Genomic DNA, 19,893 nt, shown 5'->3' with positions numbered 1-19,893 from the left:
TGTGTCTGCACCCCCTCTCTCTCTCCCTGTCTCTCCCTCTTTCTCTCTTTCTCTCTCTCCCTCTCTGCCTCTCTATCACATTAAAATTCAGAATGCTTTTTCGGCATGACAAGATGCAGCTTGTGTTGCCAAAGCACAGAATAACATATAAAAACATACACCATTGAACACATGAACATATACCTATTTGGACGTACAGTTTACAGACAATATGGGCCCACCAAAATGGACTTACTGGTTGTCCATCTGTTCATGTTAAGCTGTGACGTAATTTGCTGCAAGTTCAATGCATTTTTGTGTTCTGCTAATAAATAGGGGAGCTTTTGGTGGGCATTTAGGGTTTCAAATTCAGCACCTCTCTCTCAGAAGTCTCTGCCTCTCTCTCTTTCTCTCTCTGCCTCTTTCTCTCTAGCTCGCTTTCTCTCTCTGGCTCTCTTTCTCTCTGCCTCTATCTATCTCTCAGTCTGTCTGCCTCTTTCTCTTTCTTCTCTTTCTCTCCCCTTTCTTCTCCCTGTGCCTCTTTCTCTCTTTCTCCCCTTTATCCTGTTTTTTAGGAGTGCTTTTGGAGTCTGAACAATGGTGCAGCACTACCAGTAACGATGGAGAGAAAGAGAGGGAGAATCACGAGCAAGAATCGGGAGGGAGGGAGGGTGAAAGAGTGCGAATCGGGGCAAAACTTGGGGAGTCCTGTTACCTGAGGGTAGACAATACAGTTAACCACCACAGCTAATCCAAGGCCAGGTCTGGAAGCTATGCCCTGCCCAACAGAACTCTACTGCACCTGTCCGCTCCTGCACCTTGGGCAAAAGAAAAGCTCGGCTCGTCTGATATGAGCGCGCTGTTCGATAGTGTTTGTGCGTATGCAGTCGAGAGGAGCGCCTGAAGTGAGCTCGCTGTTCGATAGTGTTTGTGAGCATACAGCCGTTCTGCGCGGCTGGCTTTGGCTGGAGGCGTACGAGAGCGCTGCGCTAATTGTAATTTAATTAATCGTTTTTAAAAGCTTGGAGGAGACTGTTGAGATTTGAATTGCTTGAATGAGTCCCATGAGCGGTCGATAGGGGACCTTCATATTAACGAGACAAGTTTATGATGGTGTCGGTGTCCCCGCAAGAAAATATGCATCTAATCAATATTAATATCCAGCCATATTGTGTGTCAGTTATACTCCGTAAACCATGCAGGGCAGTCCTCTTTCAGATTCAATATGTCAGAGCTTATATTCTACATCATATACTGAAGACGAATCACTTACTGGTTTTATATTGGTATAGTGGCATTGTGTCGGTTGACTAGCATTGTGTTGGGTGATTGGTTTATTATGGGTTGATTGGTTTTTGGTAAATTTGTGGTTTATATGGGGATTTTTGTCCTGGTCCTGGACAGGTAAATGAGTGGGAAAACTGCACTCGGGGGAATGTGTGTGCATCACAGTGAACAGCCTGCCTGATCGGTCTGTTGATCCGATTGCTTCTCTCTCTGTCTCTCGCTCTCGCTCTCTGGACTGACTCAGTGTCTCTCTCTCTCTCTCTCTCTGTACTGACTCAGTGTCTCTCTCTCTGTACTGACTAAGTGTGTGTCTCTCTCTCTCTGCAGGTAATCTTGGTGCAGGTAAACCCAGGGGAGGCCTTCACTATTCGCCGAGAGGATGGTCAGTTCCAGTGTATTACAGGTGAGACCTCAATGTAAGACACTCACACTCACGCTCACACACACACACACACACACACACACACACACACACACAAGCCCTCCTGCATATTTAACAAAATTCCATCACTTTGAAAAGATATTTGTCACCGTCCTTTAAAAATGAGGGTTTGGTAGCCTGGATCCCAATCTGGTGGAATGCCTTCTCCCAGGTCATCTGGGCTGGATCTGGATCGGTGAGGGCGTGGCCCCCCTACCCCTCCGTAATGACCACGGGGACTGGCCCTCCACGGCTGGGCGGGAGGGGCTGGGAGTGTGGCCTGCTCCACGCAGAGTTTACCGTGATTATACTCACTTCCTGCGGCCACTCTCACTTGGGCAAACGGGAGGTTTAGAGAGGGCCTCTGCTGCAGACAGAGGGGGGAAATGACGGTGAGGTTCTCTCCCCTCACCTTAAAGCAATCAGCTACGCCTGGAGTTTAGCTGCAGGCTCCTACAGTGGAAGCCTGCCACATCCGGCCCTGACTGAATGCCATCATTCATAAATCAGATTATCCCAGTGGACAATGAATACGTTGCTAGTCTTGTTTTGAATAGGGTGCCTGTACTGCGTATTTCTCTCTGCGAGCAGAAAGCATGTCTCACAGATGTATGGCGCAGGTTTCTCTCACAGTGCGGAAAAGATTTAGATGGAGCGTTTCATTGCAGTCTGCTTTCGATGGAGCCTTTTACGTTGTGGTCGCGTTTTTTGATGAAAGCTTTTGCGTCGCGGCCTGATTTAGAGGGAGCTTTTTTGTTGTGGTTTGATTTTGATGAAGCTTTTACATTGGTCTGATTTAGAGGGAGTGTTTTGTTGTGGTTTGATTTTGATGGAGTTTTTTCTTTGTGGTCGTGTTTTGACTGAAAGCGTTTGCTTTAGGGTCTGAATTAGATGGAGAGTTTTTCATTGCGGTCGCGTATGAAAGCATTTACGTTGCGGTTTAGATGGACCGTTTTGTTGTGCTCGTGTTTTTGATGAACGCGTTTTGCGCTACGGTCTGATTTAGATGGAGCGTTTTTGATGAACGCGGTTGCGTTACGGTGTGATTTAGATGAAGGCTCTGCTGTGTTTGAGTTCCGGGGGGACCTTTCTGAGGGAAGAGTCACATCCGTGTTGGGCACTTACTGTATATCAGTGGGATTGCTGTTCATTGTATTTGCACTAAAATGAAATGTGCCATAAAGCAGGGGGTGAATAAACCGTACGCACATACATCTCGTTTGAAGAGGCTATCGAATGAAAACAGTCTCTCAGTAGAGCTCTTTATCTGGGCTGGGTGTGGTGTAAAAAGTGCCATCTAATGAATCAGGATCTCTTGTGTGTGATTTTAATCATAATATGTGAATTTAACAAAATATAGCGATTCAGACATTCTCTGTCTGCTGGAATAGGAGATCTGTCGGCATCCACAGAACGCCTGTGGAACTGAAATCTTTTTTTATTTGTATTTTTGTATAAGCATAGGGCAGTGTCCCAGTCAGAAATTATTTGGATGGACGCAGTTATTTCAGTTATTTGCGCTCAACATTTCCTCCCAAAAGTGTTGGTGGTGGGGGACACGGCCCTCCACGACAGTGCTGTCACACGTAGCCGCTGGGGCTGTGTGTGCCCGCAGGCTTTCACACTGCTGTCGCTACAAGCCGTTCCCCATGAGTCTCCCGTCTCCTGACCCGCTCTCCGGCCGGGCTTCCCGGGAACGCCGGAATGTTCTGCCCCTTAATGCGTCTGTCTGTGGCACTGAACACCCCCCCCCCCCCCGCGCTCCCAGCCCAATGAGCTAAATAAGGAAGGAGCCACAACCCCCTATCGCTAGCCGCTGACTGCAGCAGCCAGTCGTCTTGTAAGTGATGGAGAGAGAGAGAGAGAGAGAGAGAGAGCGAGGGAGCGAGCGGGAGGGAGGTATGACTCACTCTCAGCGCTACTGAAAGAAAAGGGTGGGACTGTACCCCCCCCCCCCCAGCCCTCAACCCTTCACCTCAGAGTGCCGAGGGCAACAAGCCACACGAGAGACGCCAGAAATAACCGCGTCGTTTTTTTTCTTTCTTTTTTTCTTTTACCCATCGCTGTTGCGGCAGATGGGTGGGCCTATCGCGTGCGGAGGTATTTTTAGAATGGGGCGCGTGGACGCTCCTGGAGTGTTTATCACCGTGTTTATCACCCTGGCCCGGCTCCGCCCCCTTTCGCCCGCGATGCGCCTCCGATTGGGTGATTGGGGCTGGGTGACCGGGTTTAATTGGTGTCCTGTGACTCACCGCGCTCCGTTGTGTGACTCACCCCTGCGCTGGTGGTTTCGCTCTTCACTGTGTGAATGGCGGGGCTTTTCTTTGTCCGCTGGACCACTTCACTGGCTGCGATGACGCAGCAGCGTCCGGGGAGGCAGGCGTGCGATTGGACTTGAATTCCTGACAGCCTGGAGGTCAGAGGTCAACCTGATATTCAGTAATGACACAAGGCATCTAAAGGGGTGCCAACACCTTCCTGTGGGTACTGGAGTCCACAGACGCATTGGGGGAAACGCACACAGGAGGCCTGAGAGTGGAGCGGGTTCACACTCCTTTAGAAGAGAAGTGATAGAGCGAGGAGGAGAGGAACACCATCATGAAGGTGGAAACACTGCAGCTCTCTCTCTCTCTATCTCTCTCTCTCTCGCTCTCTCTCACTCATTCTCCCTGTCCCTCCCTCCCTCTCTCACTGTCTCCCTCCTCTCCCTCCCTCCCTCACTCACTCCCTCTCTCACCGTCACTCACTCACTCCCTCTCTCGCTCTTCCTCTCTCTCCTCGGGCGAGCGACGAGCTGTGGACGTGTTTATCCCCTCGGAGGAGTTTGTTCAGACGCACCACACACACACACGCGCACACACGCGCACACACGCGCGCACACACGCGCACACACGCGCACACACACGCGCACACGCCCTTTCATTGACAGAATCCGAGAGCGAGTGCGAGTATACTCACTTGGGAGAGAAAGGGAGGGGGAGGATAGGAGACCTGTTTGCAGTCCTTTGAGGGTAGGAGAGGTGTTCTGCTCTGGGTGTGGGTGTGGGTCATTGCAGTGGATGTGGATGTGGGTGTGGGTGTGGGTGTGGGTGAGGGTGTGGGTGTGGGTGGGGGCTTGGTCACTCCACTGGGTGTGGATCATTGAAGTGGATGTGGGTGAGGGTGTGGGTGGGGGCTTGGTCACTCCACTGTGTGGGGGTCATTGCGGTGGATGTGGGTGTGGGTGGGGGTCATTGCGCTGGGTGTGGGTGGGTGGAGGGGATTGTCGGTGGGGGTCATTGCAGTGGATGTGGTTGTGGGTGGGGGCCATTGCGCTGGGTGTGGGTGTGGGTCATTGCGCTGGGTGTGGGTGTGGGTCATTGCGCTGGGTGTGGGTGGGGGTCATTGCTGTGGATGTGGTTGTGGGTGGGGGCCATTGCAGTGGATGTGGTTGTGGGTGGGGGCCATTGCACTGTGTGGGTGTGGGTGGGGGGGTGTGGGTCATTGCAGTGGATGTGGATGTGGTTGTGGGTGGGGGGGGTGGGGGTCATTGTGCTGGATGTGGTTGTGGGTCATTGCGCTGGGTGGGTGTGGGTGTGGGTCATTGCACTGGGTGGGTGTGGGTCATTGCGCTGGGTGGGTGTGGGTGTGGGTGTGGGTGTGGGTGTGGGTGGGGGTCATTGCGCTGGGTGGGTGAGGGTGTGGGTGAGGGTGTGGGTGTGGGTGTGGGTGGTAGCTCAGCTGTAGCTCCATGGCGGTAGCTATAGATGTGGCTCCGTGGCAGTGAGGTAATGAAAAGGACTTGACATTCTCTATGATGAGGGTGCGCCTAACTATGTTAACCGCCACCAGAATCAGAGACCGCACAGCATGCTGGGAAAAACGACACATCCACTCCTCTTTTCACACATATTCTTTTTTTTTTTCTCGTTTTTTTTAAACATTTAAATGAATAAATAGCCTCTGGATTTGAGTATGCATACACCACCAGTATTGGTCAATTTGATTTCCATTTCTTTAATCTCAGGAAGTGATTTTAAGAGCTTTATGGACATTTTTCAGTGTGCTAGCTGAGTGTTTATTCATTTCCTGAATTGGCTGAGTGAAACGGGATGCCACTCAGCCCTGGCGGACTGACATTTCAAATTTCATTGAAATTAAATTCCACAAAAACAAAAAAAACAATTCTACTTCTTTTTCTTGAATTCTTGTTGATTTGGAAAAGAAAAGGGGAATTTGTCCCTCTCTCTGTGTCTGTGAATGATGGGTCACTTTAGCGCACACTTTAAATCTTTTAATTCTCCGCCGGTTAAACCCCGGAATTGTGGCTCCTGGTTTGTGTGTCTGGGGAAGGGGCAGTCCCACACTCTGTCCCTCCACTGCAATCCGCTAATGGATCGTTAGCTAATTACTAATTACTACCCTCTGGCTTTCTTCTTTCCTTCTCTTTAACCAAGGAGAGGAAATTGAGCTGTGATATGTGAAAAGAAATGTTTAAAAAGGGACACATCCATTTTAAATTAAATAAACATAGGATTGCCAGACTGAATTAGTGATTCACTCCGGCTTCAGTAATAGGTTAGGCTTGTTTCTAATTTGCAATAAGTGGGTGGGTCAGTGCTTTGTGATTGGCTAAGGGGGCAGCATTAATGGTGTTGGGGGGGCGGGCTGGGGGGGTGCTCCCTGCTATAATTAACCCCTGCCCGTGTCACCCTTCCTCCTGCGCACGAAGATTACATTAATTCATCAGAATGAATTATTCATCTGTGGCTGACTTCTGTGATGTGGTCTGTGCTCTTCCCACCCCTCCATTAACACACATCCTCCTGCCTCCCAGGCTTCTCCCAGCTCGGAGAACCGCACGCTCCTTCCGGAAGCTTCCGCTCTTTTAGCCAGTGCCTTTGTGACTTGAGCATTCCCCTCCATTACACGTTCAGTGTGTTTCTCTCTGTTACACGTTCAGTGTGTTTCTCTCTGTTACACGTTCAGTGTGTTTCTCTCTGTTACACGTTCAGTGTGTTTCTGTTTCTCTCTGTTACACGTTCAGTGTGTTTCTCTCTGTTACACTTTCAGTGTGTTTGTCGCTGTTACACGTTCAGTGTGTTTCTGTTTCTCTCTGTTACACGTTCAGTGTGTTTCTGTTTCTCTCTGTTACACGTTCAGTGTGTTTCTCTCTGTTACACATTCAGTGTGTTTCTATTTCTCTCTGTTTGTGTGTTTCTGTTTCTCTCTGTTTCAGTGTGTTTCTGTTTCTCTCTGTTCAGTGTGTTTCTGTTTCTCTCTGTTGCACGCTCAGTGTGTTTCTCTCTGTTGCACGCTCAGTGTGTTTCTGTTTCTCTCTGTTGCACGTTCAGTGTGTTTCTCTCTGTTGCACGCTCAGTGTGTTTCTGTTTCTCTCTGTTGCACGTTCAGTGTGTTTCTGATTGCTGATTAGATATTTGCATTAAAAAGCTGCTGTACAGGTTTTCAGTGAGTGTGTACGTGCACATTGTAATTCTCCGCCGGCACATTGTAAAAAAAAACGAGAAAAAAAACGAAAGAACTCTGAAATGGAATGTTCTGATTCTGAAGAAAAAAAAAAGAAAGAAGAATCCTCTTATCGCAATTTAAAGATTGAGGCTTTTAGATATTGAGATGTATTTTAATATATTTATTATCAAAAACACTCCACAGAAGGAATGTGCAGTATATTGCGTTGGTGTTAGCAAAGGCCACGCCATTTTGTATTTCAGTCTGGTTTTTGTATTTCAGCCAGCGTTTTATCAGCTGTGCTGAGTGCTTTGTGACCAGATTGAAAAATGACAAAGAAAAGAAGGTAAAAGGTCCCCAGGAAATAGGAGAAGATGTTGGGCTAGGCTATTTATACCATCAATCACGTTATTATTAGTTCCAGGAGCTGCTCCTTCCTCTGTTTCAGTTGCTGCAGTGGAGCGGAATCCTTGAGTCATCGGTCTGTACCCAGCCAGGAATACAAAAATAAAAAATAAATAAAAAATGTTGCGAATAGCGTTTGGTTCGCTGGGCTGGTTTTAGGCTGTGTGCGTGGGCTGTTTGTGGAAAGGGCGGTCTTGTTTCAGTAGTTTGGGGTTGATCAGCTCTTCACTTGGACCGCCTTTGTGTGTTACCCTCGTGCTTCCGCTGCACGCTGGCCCTCCCTCCCCTGCTTCTGCCCAGGTCAGAGGTCAAATCAGGAAGTGAACTGCTGTTCACCTCACGCGTTGGAAAAGGCCTGTAATGTCAATTCGGGACGCATCATTTGATGTCCGTTTCTTGGACCGACCAGATTGAAACGGAACTTAGCCTCGCTGTCATGTGTCTCCATATGGTTGGATGGTTGGCATTTCCCCTGGACTGTGATTTTGCTAATAAAAATTTTTGTTCCTATAAATATATGAAATATATGCTTATTCTAATCAACGAAGTCACTTTGGATTAAACCGTCAGCAAAATAGCACATTATTAATCGTTATTATTATTCTTTTTGAACTTGTTGAATTCAGTTACCAGTGGTGATTATTACATCAGCATTGGGATGTCCAGTTAATAACATCTGGTGTGTATGATGTCACATGTGACCCATCTCCTCCTGCTGTTCCGTTATTGATCTTATTGAGGAAGTGGAGAGGAGGGAGGCGGCAGACAGGATCTGTAAATGCGTCTGTGATCGCCCACCCGTTTCCCAGAACTCTACTCTACTGTCTGCCGGTCTAATTTGAGGTGACCTTTGACCCCTTCCCCTTATCTATGAGCTGTCAGGGCCTATTGTTTAAGCCGGGTTGTGGGAGGACAGGGTGTGTGTGTGTGGGGGGGGGGGCCTTTATCAGCTCGGGTCCAGACTGGGTGGGGGCGTGAGGTGTGACGGGGAGGGGGAGGGGGGGGCGTTTGGCGGTGCGGCTCCGATCCTGTTTGCCGTGCGCTCTCTCCGGCCAGAGTCCTCCACGGCCACGTCAGCACTGCAGTCGGGGGGGGGGAGGGGGGGGGGCGGCCTTTTCTTTTGTGTTTGAGTGCAGCATTCATGCGTCAGTCTGATGTCAGAGTGTGGGGGGGTTAGCTCCACCCCGCCTCTCTTTCTCTCTGCCTCCCTCTCTCCCTCTCTTTCTCTCCCTGCTTCTCTCTCTCTCCCTGCCTCTCTCCCTCTCTCCCTCTCTTTCTCTCCCTGCTTCTCTCTCTCTTTCTCTCTCTCTGCATCTCTCCCTCCCTCTCCCTGCCTGTCATTCATCCAATTTCTCTCTCTCTCTTGCGCTCTCTGCCTTTTCCTTTCTCTCTCTGTCTCTCTCTCTTGCTCCCCCCCCCCCCCTCCCCCTCCCTCCAATCTCAGATATCACGGTGGGTGTGATTCATCAGTTCTCACATTAGCCGGATGCTAATAATACGATAATACGGCTCCTCTCGTCCTCCGTCCTCACTCCCTCGCTCCTCCTTCGCTCCTCCCCTCCTCCGGCCGTCAGAGGAGACGAGACGCTATGCGGAAGGAGAGGTCAGAGGTCAGCTGTGAGCGGTCAGGTGTGCGTCTCTGGCTCCGCTGGCGGACGGGGGAAAAGGAAACGTGCGATGAAAAGGCGGTCACCGATCCCCTTTAAACTCCCACGCACCGTTATTCAGCCGCTGAAGTCAGTCACACACACCCCGGGCTGTTTGCTTCTCAAACCGACCGTCTCGTGCGCCTAGTCTCTAACGGAGACTAATCGCTCTTCAATGTGTGTGAACTTAAATACACTTGCATTCATCAGGCTTATAATATTAAGGAAAATAAAGTGTGTCCACTTGAGTCACTGAACGTGATCTGGCGGGATTAGGGAGTTAGCTGGATAACCGCACTGAGTAAAACCCGGAACAGGGTCTGGAATACGGACTGAAATAAAAGGAGCCGTTCCGGGTTTTTTACGCCGCTCAATTATCCAGCTACCTCAGTAATCCTGCTTGGTGATATTGCCCCCAGACTAACAACTCTGAACAGCAGGGGTTGTGTGTTCCGCATCAGTAAAGCACTGGTATTAATACGTGTGAAATATGCCAACAGAGAACCACTGTTCACCTACACTGGGAGGCATATGAATAAGGAGCATTGTCCTTTGCTTTCCATGTTGAGAATCTCTATAATTAATTCTGCATCTTGGCAGAGAGGCGTAGGAAGCACTTTATATTCGTATATTACCGGCTGCGTCCTGGCTAAATAATGCTTTGTAAAAGCCCAGGACCGAGACGCACTCCTGCAGTAGGGGACCAGTGCTGCAGGTCAGACCTGAGTCAGATGCATAATTATTTTGGATTTGAGCCAACTGAGAGGGTCAGAATGTGTAGTTTGCACTTTTTAAGAGAATTTTGTCGGTTCAAATACACCAGACAAGCTCAGGAAAGCGTAGAAAAGTACGTGAATCCAAAACGATTGTGTATTTGACCCAGGTCTAAAATGGTCGCTCTTTCACTGCTCCCAGTGATGTATTAACTGTAGGACACGCTGTGTTTGGGCGTGTGTGTGTAGTTCACTTCCTGCGTTAATGGGCGAGTACACACAGGTCTATACCTGACAAAAACAGAATTAACTGATGTTTGCTGCGGGGTCAAAGGTTAATGGACGACAGGGAGAGCAGAAGGCTTCCGCAGTATTGTCTGTATATTTACACTAGTTTTACATGAATGGATTCATATTTACAGGCCACAGTTTACTTTATCATCTGTAAACTGTTTTGCTTTCCAGTTATGTGAAAACGTATCAGTTAAGACATTTTTATTTATTTGTATTTATTTTATTTTTAAGTGTCACACCTCCCCTCGCCCCCTAGCTGCCCCCTGGTGGGGCTTTTAAAACCGTTCTGCCCCTGGGGTGTGACAGAGTGCCCAGAACTGCCATCCTGAGGTGGGGGAGAACACACAGACTGGCCCTTACTCCGTGTCTCTCCTGGGGCTGCGCATCTGTGGTCTGGTTTGGGCTTTTTAAGAGCAGGATAAAATATGGCTGTTATCTTGGCTTGTCAATTACGTACAGACGAGAGGCGATTCGGCCCTGTGTCTGTTTTTTGCCTTTAATATAGAGAGCTCTTCGCTTCTAATATTGAGCCTTTTGTCTATATTTTTCGTTTTTCTAACGTTGGTTTTCACCATTAAATGCTCAGATTTTTACTGACATTTTTTCTCATTTTGCACAAACTCATCTCGCTGTGTAATGTTTGCTTTAGCTCTATTTGAGCACTTGTGTTTGGTCTTGGACTCTGTAGAGCTAGTGGTGGGTTTCTGAGGCTGCTTTCGAAACCGCATTCTAGCATACTACTCATATTAACTTTCAGGCTACTTTTCACCGAAATGTTGTATGAGTCATTGGCTAATTAACAGAGTCGCAGTCTGCTAACGTAGCCGATCTTGATTTGAGTATCTTTATTTTAGAAAATAATATATTTTATATATACCTCATCATGTGTCGAAAATATTCAATCGTTTAGACCCTATATTTTCAGTTCAGCTATCCGCATTTGATGCATGAGTAACTTCTTGGGGTAAGTTTTTAAGTGACAGCACACCCATTAGAGATGGCTGCTGTATGATAAGACTTTGTAGCGGACCGCTATCGCAAACTTTTTTTCAAATGTCGAACAAGCAATGCTTAATACTAGCTTGACTCGATAAAAGTGTTATTTTATTGACCGATGTATATGGATGACAACAGTGAATCTGACATTTAATAAATGAGGTCCATCCTTTATGTAGTGGGCAAAGCTCTATTAAATGTGCGTAATGTTGGACTGTGACAGGTGCGTAGTGATTTTATTGTATTTTTCTCCGGGTACACAGTGTGCTAAAGCTTGACTTATGGGGACAGTGTGTGCTCACTGTGCTGAGTGAACCAGACGTGCGTGCGTGCGTGCGTGTGTGTGCGTGTGTGTGTGTGTGTGTGTGTGTGGCAGAAAGGCTGCTTCTGTGAAAGTCAGTGATTTCCCATCATGCACTCAGTCCACTACAGTCAGGAACCACCATGCGTCGCAGAGCCGGTCTCTCCCCACTTGCTGGTCTCTCCCAGGCCTGCTGCGCTGGTCTCTCCCCGCTTGCTGGTCTCTCCCAGGCCTACTGCGCTGGTCTCTCCCCACTTGCTGATCTCTCTCAGGCCTACTGCGCTGGTCTCTCCCCACTTGCTGGTCTCTCTCAGGCCTACTGCGTTGGTCTCTCCCAGGCCTGCTGTGCTGGTCTCTCTCCTCAGTGTGGTATGTGTAGGGAAGCCACAGCTCCAGCTGCAAAGAGGAGCTCAGGTCCCAATGCCCCCACGCCCCTGAGACGCAGTTTTTTGGCGGTTCTGAGACGCCCTTTGAAAGCGTGAGAGTAAACTGCCACTTATTACCAACATCTAACATCAGCAGGGAGGTGCATGCACGCATAGGTGTGCACACAGACAGACACCCAGAACACAGGCACCCTGTGCATTTAGTTAAATTTTAGTGTTCTGTGGAGCTAGCGTATTGCATTACTTAATTGTCCGTGACGCAGAAGACTTGATATTGCTGTTCATTTCCAAGCAATGATGCCACAATGCCGCCTCAGTTCTGCCAGACAGGTCACTGTAAGGTCTCTGTAACTATGTCTGATAATAACACGGTGATCATCTCTCCTGCTTTCTCAGGTCCTGCTCAGGTTCCCATGATGTCCCCAAATGGTTCAGTGCCTCCAATCTATGTGCCTCCAGGATACGTTTCACAGGTAAGACCCACCTGTCTCCGTGACGACCACTATTGTCATTACCGTCGCCGCCGTCTCCTGCTCCACTGAGCTCTCATCTCCCTGGCAACGGTGATGTCGCTGCGGCTCTCATTCCCAGAGCAGTAGACTCTTACAGAGGGTGACCAGGGGCCGTCGGCCATTACTGTAACTGAGAAATGAACCTGGCAGAAGCCCTTTCACAGCTGGAGAGTGTTGCATGCAGGACTACATTACCCATTACAACATTTCACAGCTGGAGTTTTACATGCAGTACTATATTTCCCAGAGGCCTGTCTTGGAATTGAACCGGCCATTTCTGAGTTACAAGTTGCGTCAACTGTTTACTCTTCTGTCCCTGTGTACGGACACACACGTGCACACAGCTCACTCACTCACTCTCTCTCTCTCTCTCCCTCCCTCTCCCTCTCTCTCCCCCTCCCCCTCCCTCTCTCCCTTTCTCTCTCTCTCTCTCTCCCTCTCTCTCAGATCATAGAGGAGAATGGTGTTCGGCGGGTGCTGGTTTTACCTCAGCCGGAGTACCACCCCGGGGGCCACTCCCCACTGCACGGCCCGCCCCCCCACGCCCACTTGCCGGCCTTCATCCCCCACCCGGCCATGATCCCGCCCCCTCCGCACCCCATGTACACGGGCGTGGCCGGGGGCGTGGCCGACCTGAGCTCCCAGTACATCCCCCAGTACCATGCTGCCCACATCTACTCAGAGCAAGGTGAGTAAAAACTACATCCCCCATACTGCCCACATCTACTCAGAGCAAGGTGAGTAAAAACTACATCCCCCATACTGCCCACATCTAGCGAGATAATAAATACACATTAGATATTATAGTATATATTGTCGTATAGTATATTATACAATCTTGTGTCTGGGGGGGGACCATCCACTCTTCACACACAAGATATTATGAGCTATTTTAAATTAACAGCCAATGAATTATTGCTTATTTTTTGAATGGGAATGAGATGCCCGAGTTGAAATTGGACGCAAACGTGTTAAGCTAATCTGCTAACGTGCTAGCAGCCGCGTGCCGCTCGTGTGCGTGTGTTGCGTTGGCGGTGTGCCGGCGGCGTCTCTGGGAAGGCGCTGTGTAAGCCGCGCGGTTTTCCCTTTCCCCGGCAGTTCCGGGAGATCCCCACGCTCCGCACGGGAGGCAGCCGCTGGTGCACCGGGACGAGAGGACCAACAAGGCCTACGAGCGTCTGCAACGCAAGCTGAAGGAGCGCCAGACCGGAGGAGGAGGCGGGGGAGGCGGGGGGGGAGGTGCCAAGGACAGGCCCAGCAGCCCCCCTCCCTCGCCGCAGAAGAACCACTGCGCGCCCCCCTCCCCCGACGTGCCCAACGGGGTGGAGGGCAAGGCCGAGCCCGAGCAGAGCCAGCCCGTCGCCACGGCAACCGCCAGGGGCAAGCAGCCGGGCAAGGCGGCCAAACCCGGGCCCTGCGTCGAGGCCGAGACCGAAGGTTTGTGGGACTCCTCCGTGTGCCGCAGCCCTTCATCCTCACATCAGATCTATCCATCAATCTATCTATCTATAGCTGTTTATCCATCTCTTTTTCTCATGGAATCCAGGGGACTTCATCTAGGGTCTAGGGCAGTCTAGGGCACTGGTTCCCAAAATGGGTCCGAGGGGTACCCCTGTGTATGTCCAATCTCTTGGCAAGTTAAGGTTGTTGAACAGGCATGTTTAAGTTATTTTGTAATGTAACGCAATGCAAGTTGGGCTCCTCATCATTTGCTTGGTCTTTGTATATTTTTTATCTACCTACTAAGTTTTAGTGGCCATCTGTCCATATGTCCTCAAATTAGGAGCCTAGGTTTATCTCCGTCTTTAGTTTGGTCAGTAAAAATATATATTTTTAACCTTTCTTTATGTAATCCCTTAAAATATAGCACAATGTGAATAACAGACTTTTATTCTTCCTGCCATATGCAGCTGTTTCATACAATCTTAACAAGCTGCTAATTCTTCTTAATACCTTTTTTCGTATTTGAAGGGATTATTTACCGTCTTAAGCCTTACCACATGAAAAAGGTATTAAGACAAATGAAGGGCTTGTTAAGATTGTGGGATTGCAGTTGTGGGTTGGAAGGATAAGCGGCACACACAGGGCTTTCCCAGCACTGAGACTGAGACCACTGGCATGTAGGTGTGTAATTTTAGAGTGAGCTGGCATTCCCCTTCCTTTCTGTCAGTTTGAGTTTGGTGGTGTGTGGTGTTCCCCGCTCGGCTCCTGACTGTGTGGGTGTGGGCACGAAGACGGCTCGTTAGCACTCCACTAGCGCCCGCGTAGCACCGGGAAGAGAGAGAGGGAGAGAGAGGCCCAGCACCTCAAACGGTGCTACCCCTGATTGCATAACTTCAGACTGAGTCATTAATCAAGTCCTCCCCTGTCTGGCTTCACCTGGCCCAGCATGCCTTGCAGTGGGAGAGAGGATTAAAACCCTCCTGCGCTGCACTACGAGTTTATCCCTTTAAAATAAGTTATCCCCGGCCAGAAAACCAACAACTACCTACTCCAGCCAAAGCAGCTAGTGCACCCAGACAGGGAGCCAGCGACAACCTACTCCAGGCTAAGTGCTACTGTACCCTGCCAGGGAACCAGCAACAACCTACTCCAGCCAAAGCAGCTAGTGCAACCAGACAGGGAGCCAGCAACAACTTACTTCAGCCAAAGTGCTACTGTACCCTGCCAGGGAACCAGCAACGGCCTGCTTCAGTCAAAGTACTACTGTACCCTGCCAGGGAACCAGCAACTACCTACTCCAGCCAAAGCAGCTAGTGCACCCAGACAGGGAGCCAGCAACAACCTGCTTCAGTCAAAGCTGCCAATTAAATTTTCTGCTCACTTACTCTCCCGCCTTGGTAATAAAATGGTTACAAAATACTCTTTATAAAATTAAATGTTTGTTTTAAGTCCCATTTCTGTTGTTAATAGTGAGCTTTGTTTTATTTTGTAGAGCTGGATGAAGAGGCAGAGACACTCAAATCTCTTCTGTCCACTATCGGCAAGCCAGAGGTGAGTGTGCTATCCTGGAGGGCTGCAGTGTCTGCAGGTTTAACTCCAGTCCTGGAGGGCCGCAGTGTCTGCAGGTTTAACTCCAGTACTGGAGGGCCGCAGTGTCTGCAGGTTTAACTCCAGTCCTGGAGGGCTGCAGTGTCTGGAGGTTTGACTCTAGTCCTGGAGGGCCGCAGTGGCTGCAGGTTTGACTCCAGTCCTGAAGGGCAGCAGTGTCTTCAGGTTTAGCTCTAGTCCTGGAACGACTACAATCACCAAATGTATGAAAGAACGCTAGGGAGGCAATGTGAGGGGAGTTGACATCCAGTCCAGTGTGTGTTTTGTTTTGTTTTGTTTTAAAAATTTTAAAACCCTGTGGAGTAGTTAAAAAGAGAAAAGTTTATGGCAAGACCCTTTAACTGAACTTAAAGCTCGCCCTGCTCAGGGTGTTGAAACCCTTTTATTGTTTTATTTTTCTCTTCTTCTTTGCTCCCGTGACCATGTCTCACTGAATATTAATTATGTTGAAGTCTGATATCAGTCCGTTTCTGGTACATCTGTTGCTCATCTCCTCTCAGCAAAAAAAAAAATAATAATTAATAAATCTAAAAAAAGCATCACTGCGGAAGCAGCACTTTAATCTGCTGGTCAGCCCACACACAAGCTTTCTCTGGGTAGAGCGGAAGGAGCAGTGCTTGCAAAACTAGAAGCTGAGCGTCCTTCACAAATTATCATCTGGGTTCGGGTTTCCCTGTAGTCTGGCGCCCTCTACTGCCTGAAATATTTCCTGCTACGAAGGAAGTGAATGAGTTGAGCCGTGGTTGAGCTTGAAAGATCACAACTGAGCCATTTGTGTCTGATAATGGATGAGTTTCACTGGCACTGATTTGGCGTAGTCTGACACTAAATTCAATTTTGAATTGTGGTGCTCCAGACTCGTCTTAATCCGTGCCTATAATACTTTTTGCATAAAATATTAATGTTAAAGTGGTATTGTATGGGGGCGGCCTTTAGCCTAGCGGCTTAAGTGCATGACCAGGACCTGGAAGTTGGTGATTCAAGCCCTGTTGTAGCCAGGATAAGATCAGTGCAGCTGTGGGGCCCTTGAGCAAGGCCCTTAGCCCCACATTGCTCCAGGGGGAATTGTCCCCGGCTTAGTCTAATCACCTGTAAGTCCCTTTGGATAAAAGCGTCAGCTAAATATCTGTAATAATGTATTGTATGGGCACAGGCTTTGTCTCGGAGGCTCATCGGGTGGGGATTGTTTGGTTGCCCAGGTGCTGGAGGTCCAGGCCCGGACGGTGCAGCTGAAGTGGGCCGTCCCGGCAGCGCCGGGGGACGGGGAAAACCCCCGGAGGTCCAGAAGAGCCCGGGACCCTTCAGCTACGAGCTCTCCCTGTCCAGCAGCGGCAAGGACGGCAAGTACAAGCCTGCCTACAGGTGAGTGTGGAGGGGGGGGGCTCGGTTAGGTACCAGGGGGCAGTGGTTAGGGACCTGTGGCCAGCTGCACCAGTGTAGGCTAGTTTCAACGTAAATTCAGATTTACGAACTGCTGTTTTAGCTCCCACGTAGAGTTAAGATACAACTCAATTTACACCTAACTTGGGTGTAAAGTGATTCCTAAAACAGCCGAACTTGACATGCCGCATCGATTTGAAAGATTGGGAAACTTGTTGAAGGTGAAATTCAGCGCATTCTCTGCGATAGACGACCCCTTTGATTTGTATGATGAGACTGACGTGCGCTCATGCTTTCTTCAGCACACTGAGATACAGAAAATAACCGTCCTTTACTCTGAGTAGCCTACAGGATTAAATAACTCGGTGAATGATGAGTGGTTATAATAAAAAGCTACTTCATTTCAAGTCAGTTGTTGGAGAGCAATAAAAATGAAATAAAACCGCAGTTAAGGTGTACATGTACATCCTCTAAGGCCCTTGAAGGAATCGCCAGCTAGAATAAGTGGCAGCTGAGAGAATAACAGACGTCTTCAATATAACTTCACGTTATAAGGGCACGAGAGCCGATTTGTTTTCTTTAAAAATGCGTGATTGGTCTGAATATTACTGTGACAATGTTTTAGTTCATGGTGTTTTTGATGGACTTTGCATAAGTATGAATGGTGCTACCAAGCAAAGGCACAACTTTAGCTTTAAACGAATTAGTTAAAACGTAATGTTTAGTGTTGGCTTTGCGATCAGACAAGCGTTATACTGGTGCTACGGGCTGCTGTGCCTCTGCACAGAGGCTGCGGGCTCCTGTCCAGCCCACTGTGCCATTGATAAAGGTGCTTCACCTGATTGGATTTATCCTGCCGTAGAAATGTATTGTCCTGTATGTTATGGAGTGTGCTCTGTACCCTTCACCTTGAATAACAGTGTTTATCCTTCATGTCTTTTATTAGTGGCCAAGAACTAAGTGCAACAGCGGAGGACCTAAGACCGGCGACAGACTACCATGCCAGGTTGGTAAAGTCGAGGGCGTCCAGAAAACCCCTGCATCCAGAATGGCAGTGAATGCAATGCAAACATGTGTATTAGCAACAGCACTCTGCTTCCATGGACTGTGTCTTTAGGTGATTCCTACACGCGTCACCTGATACGCATGTAAAGACCATCAAATGAAAGGGGGCAGTCTGCAGTTTTACCTGTGTTGCAGTACGGAGCCGAAAGAACAGAAATTGTCCGCTGTCCGAACGCTTACGTGCTGCACTCTATGTGGACTAATGTGCGTGGTGTGTTTGGCGCCCTCTAGAGTCCAGGCCATGTGCCGCGGTGTACAGGGTAGTGTGTCGGAGGCTGTCAGCTTCAACACGCTCAGCTGTGAACCCGATGCCCCCAGCCCCCCCAGAAAGAGCAGCGGGACCAAGAGCGCCCTCACCCTGCAGTGGAAGGTACTGCACCCCCCCCCCCCGCACGCTCATTTTGGGCAGAATGTGACCCTACATTTATGGGCTACTTTGTGTGGGTAAAGTGACTGTGATCTACTCACCAGGGAAATATGTCTCTGTTCGACTGATGCTAATTCTGTTTTTGATGGAATTTCATGAATAATTAATTAAATGACCATGATTCTTCTCATAGGCTCCCTGTGACAACGGCTCCAAAATCCAAAACTACGTCCTGCAGTGGGATGAGGTAGAGTCAGTTGTCCGTTTGTCTATTTCAGGGTGTAATATTGATTTTAAGGGTTTCAGTAGTGTGTTTGTGTGTGTGTGTGTGTGTGTGTGTGTGTGTGTGTGTCGGTCTGCAGGGTATCGGTGCTGGAGAGTTTGAGCAGTGTGTGTGTATGTGTGTGTATGTGTGTGTTTCATACAGAGTAAAGTTAAAACAGAGTTTGAGCTGAGTGTGTGTGTTTCTCCTCCAGGGTAAAGGTACAGGAGACTCTGAGCAGGTGTTGTGTGTGTGTGTGTGTGTGTGTTTCTTCTCCAGGGTAAAGGTACAGGGGACTTTGAGCAGTGTGTGTGTATATGTGTGTTTCACTCCTACACGGTAAAGTTAAAGCCGAGTTTGAGCTGAGTGTGTGTTTCTTCTCCAGGGTAAAGGTACAGGAGACTCTGAGCAGTGTGTGTGTGTGTGTTTCTTCTCCAGGGTAAAGGTACAGGGACTTTTGAGCAGTGTTACTACGGACCCCAGAAGCAGTATCGGGTGACCAGCTTTCTCCAGCGTCCAGATACTCCTTCCGCCTGGCAGCCAAGAACCAGATGGGCACCAGGTAGATCTGTCTGAGGATGCAGACCTGCAACTGCACGTGCTCGCCCCTCCCTGTGTGACGGCTTAAAGGCCCACACTCATATTTTTCTGTGTGTGTGTGATGCTCATGTAACGCTCCCCTCTCCCCCGGTGCCGTGGTGAGTGTGTGAGTGTGTGAGTGTGTGAGTGTGTGAGTGTGTGAGTGTGTGAGTGTGTGAGTGTGTGAGTGTGTAGTGTGTGTTGGGTGAGTGTGTGAGTGTGTGAGTGAGGTGTGTGTGTCGCTCATGTAAACTCTCCCCGGTGCAGAGGTGAGTGTGTGTGTGTGTGTGTGTGTCTTATGTAAACTCTTCCCGGTGCAGTGGTGAGTGTGTGAGTGTGTGAGTGTGTGAGTGTGTGAGTGTGTGAGTGTGTGAGTGTGTGGTGTGTGTGTGGCTCATGTAAACTCTCCCGGTGCAGTGGTGAGTGTGTGAGTGTGTGAGTGTGTGAGTGTGTGAGTGTGTGAGTGTGTGAGTGTGTGAGTGTGTGAGTGTGTGGCTCATGTAAACTCTCCCCGGTGCAGTGGTGTGTGTGATTGTTGTGAGTGTGTGAGTGTGTGATGTGTGTGAGTGGTGTGAGTGTGTGAGTGTGTGAATGGTGTCTCATGTGAACTCTCCCCGGTGCAGTGTGTTCAGCGAGGCGGTGGCTCTCTTCACGTCGGGCAGTGTCCCTGCGGTGCCGGTGGCCCCGGAGCTGGTCCAGACCGGAGTGACCTGGCTCTGCCTGCGCTGGCAGCGCCCGCCCAGCTCCCCCCCGAGGACGACATCTTCTACATCCTGGACATGGAGGAGGAGGGCTCGGTGA

At 49.2% G+C, this 19,893-nt stretch overlaps 1 protein-coding gene across 1 annotated transcript in view; it reads left to right on the top strand.

The window, feature by feature from the left end:
• Positions 1-19,893, top strand: part of fndc3a (fibronectin type III domain containing 3A) — a 75,491-nt gene that overhangs the window by 35,260 nt on the left and 20,338 nt on the right. Inside the window, 14 exon segments of the mRNA XM_061216843.1 lie at positions 1,594-1,669; positions 12,273-12,349; positions 12,836-13,076; positions 13,487-13,825; positions 15,324-15,382; positions 16,639-16,708; positions 16,711-16,801; positions 17,766-17,825; positions 18,116-18,254; positions 18,445-18,498; positions 18,952-19,012; positions 19,015-19,075; positions 19,716-19,840; positions 19,843-19,889. Of these exon segments, the coding sequence (XP_061072827.1) occupies positions 1,594-1,669; positions 12,273-12,349; positions 12,836-13,076; positions 13,487-13,825; positions 15,324-15,382; positions 16,639-16,708; positions 16,711-16,801; positions 17,766-17,825; positions 18,116-18,254; positions 18,445-18,498; positions 18,952-19,012; positions 19,015-19,075; positions 19,716-19,840; positions 19,843-19,889 (1,500 nt within the window).

This window comes from Conger conger, chromosome 13 (genome assembly GCF_963514075.1).
Source record: "Conger conger chromosome 13, fConCon1.1, whole genome shotgun sequence".
Classification (NCBI taxonomy): domain Eukaryota; kingdom Metazoa; phylum Chordata; class Actinopteri; order Anguilliformes; family Congridae; genus Conger; species Conger conger.
This window is presented reverse-complemented; position numbering and strand designations above follow the sequence as displayed.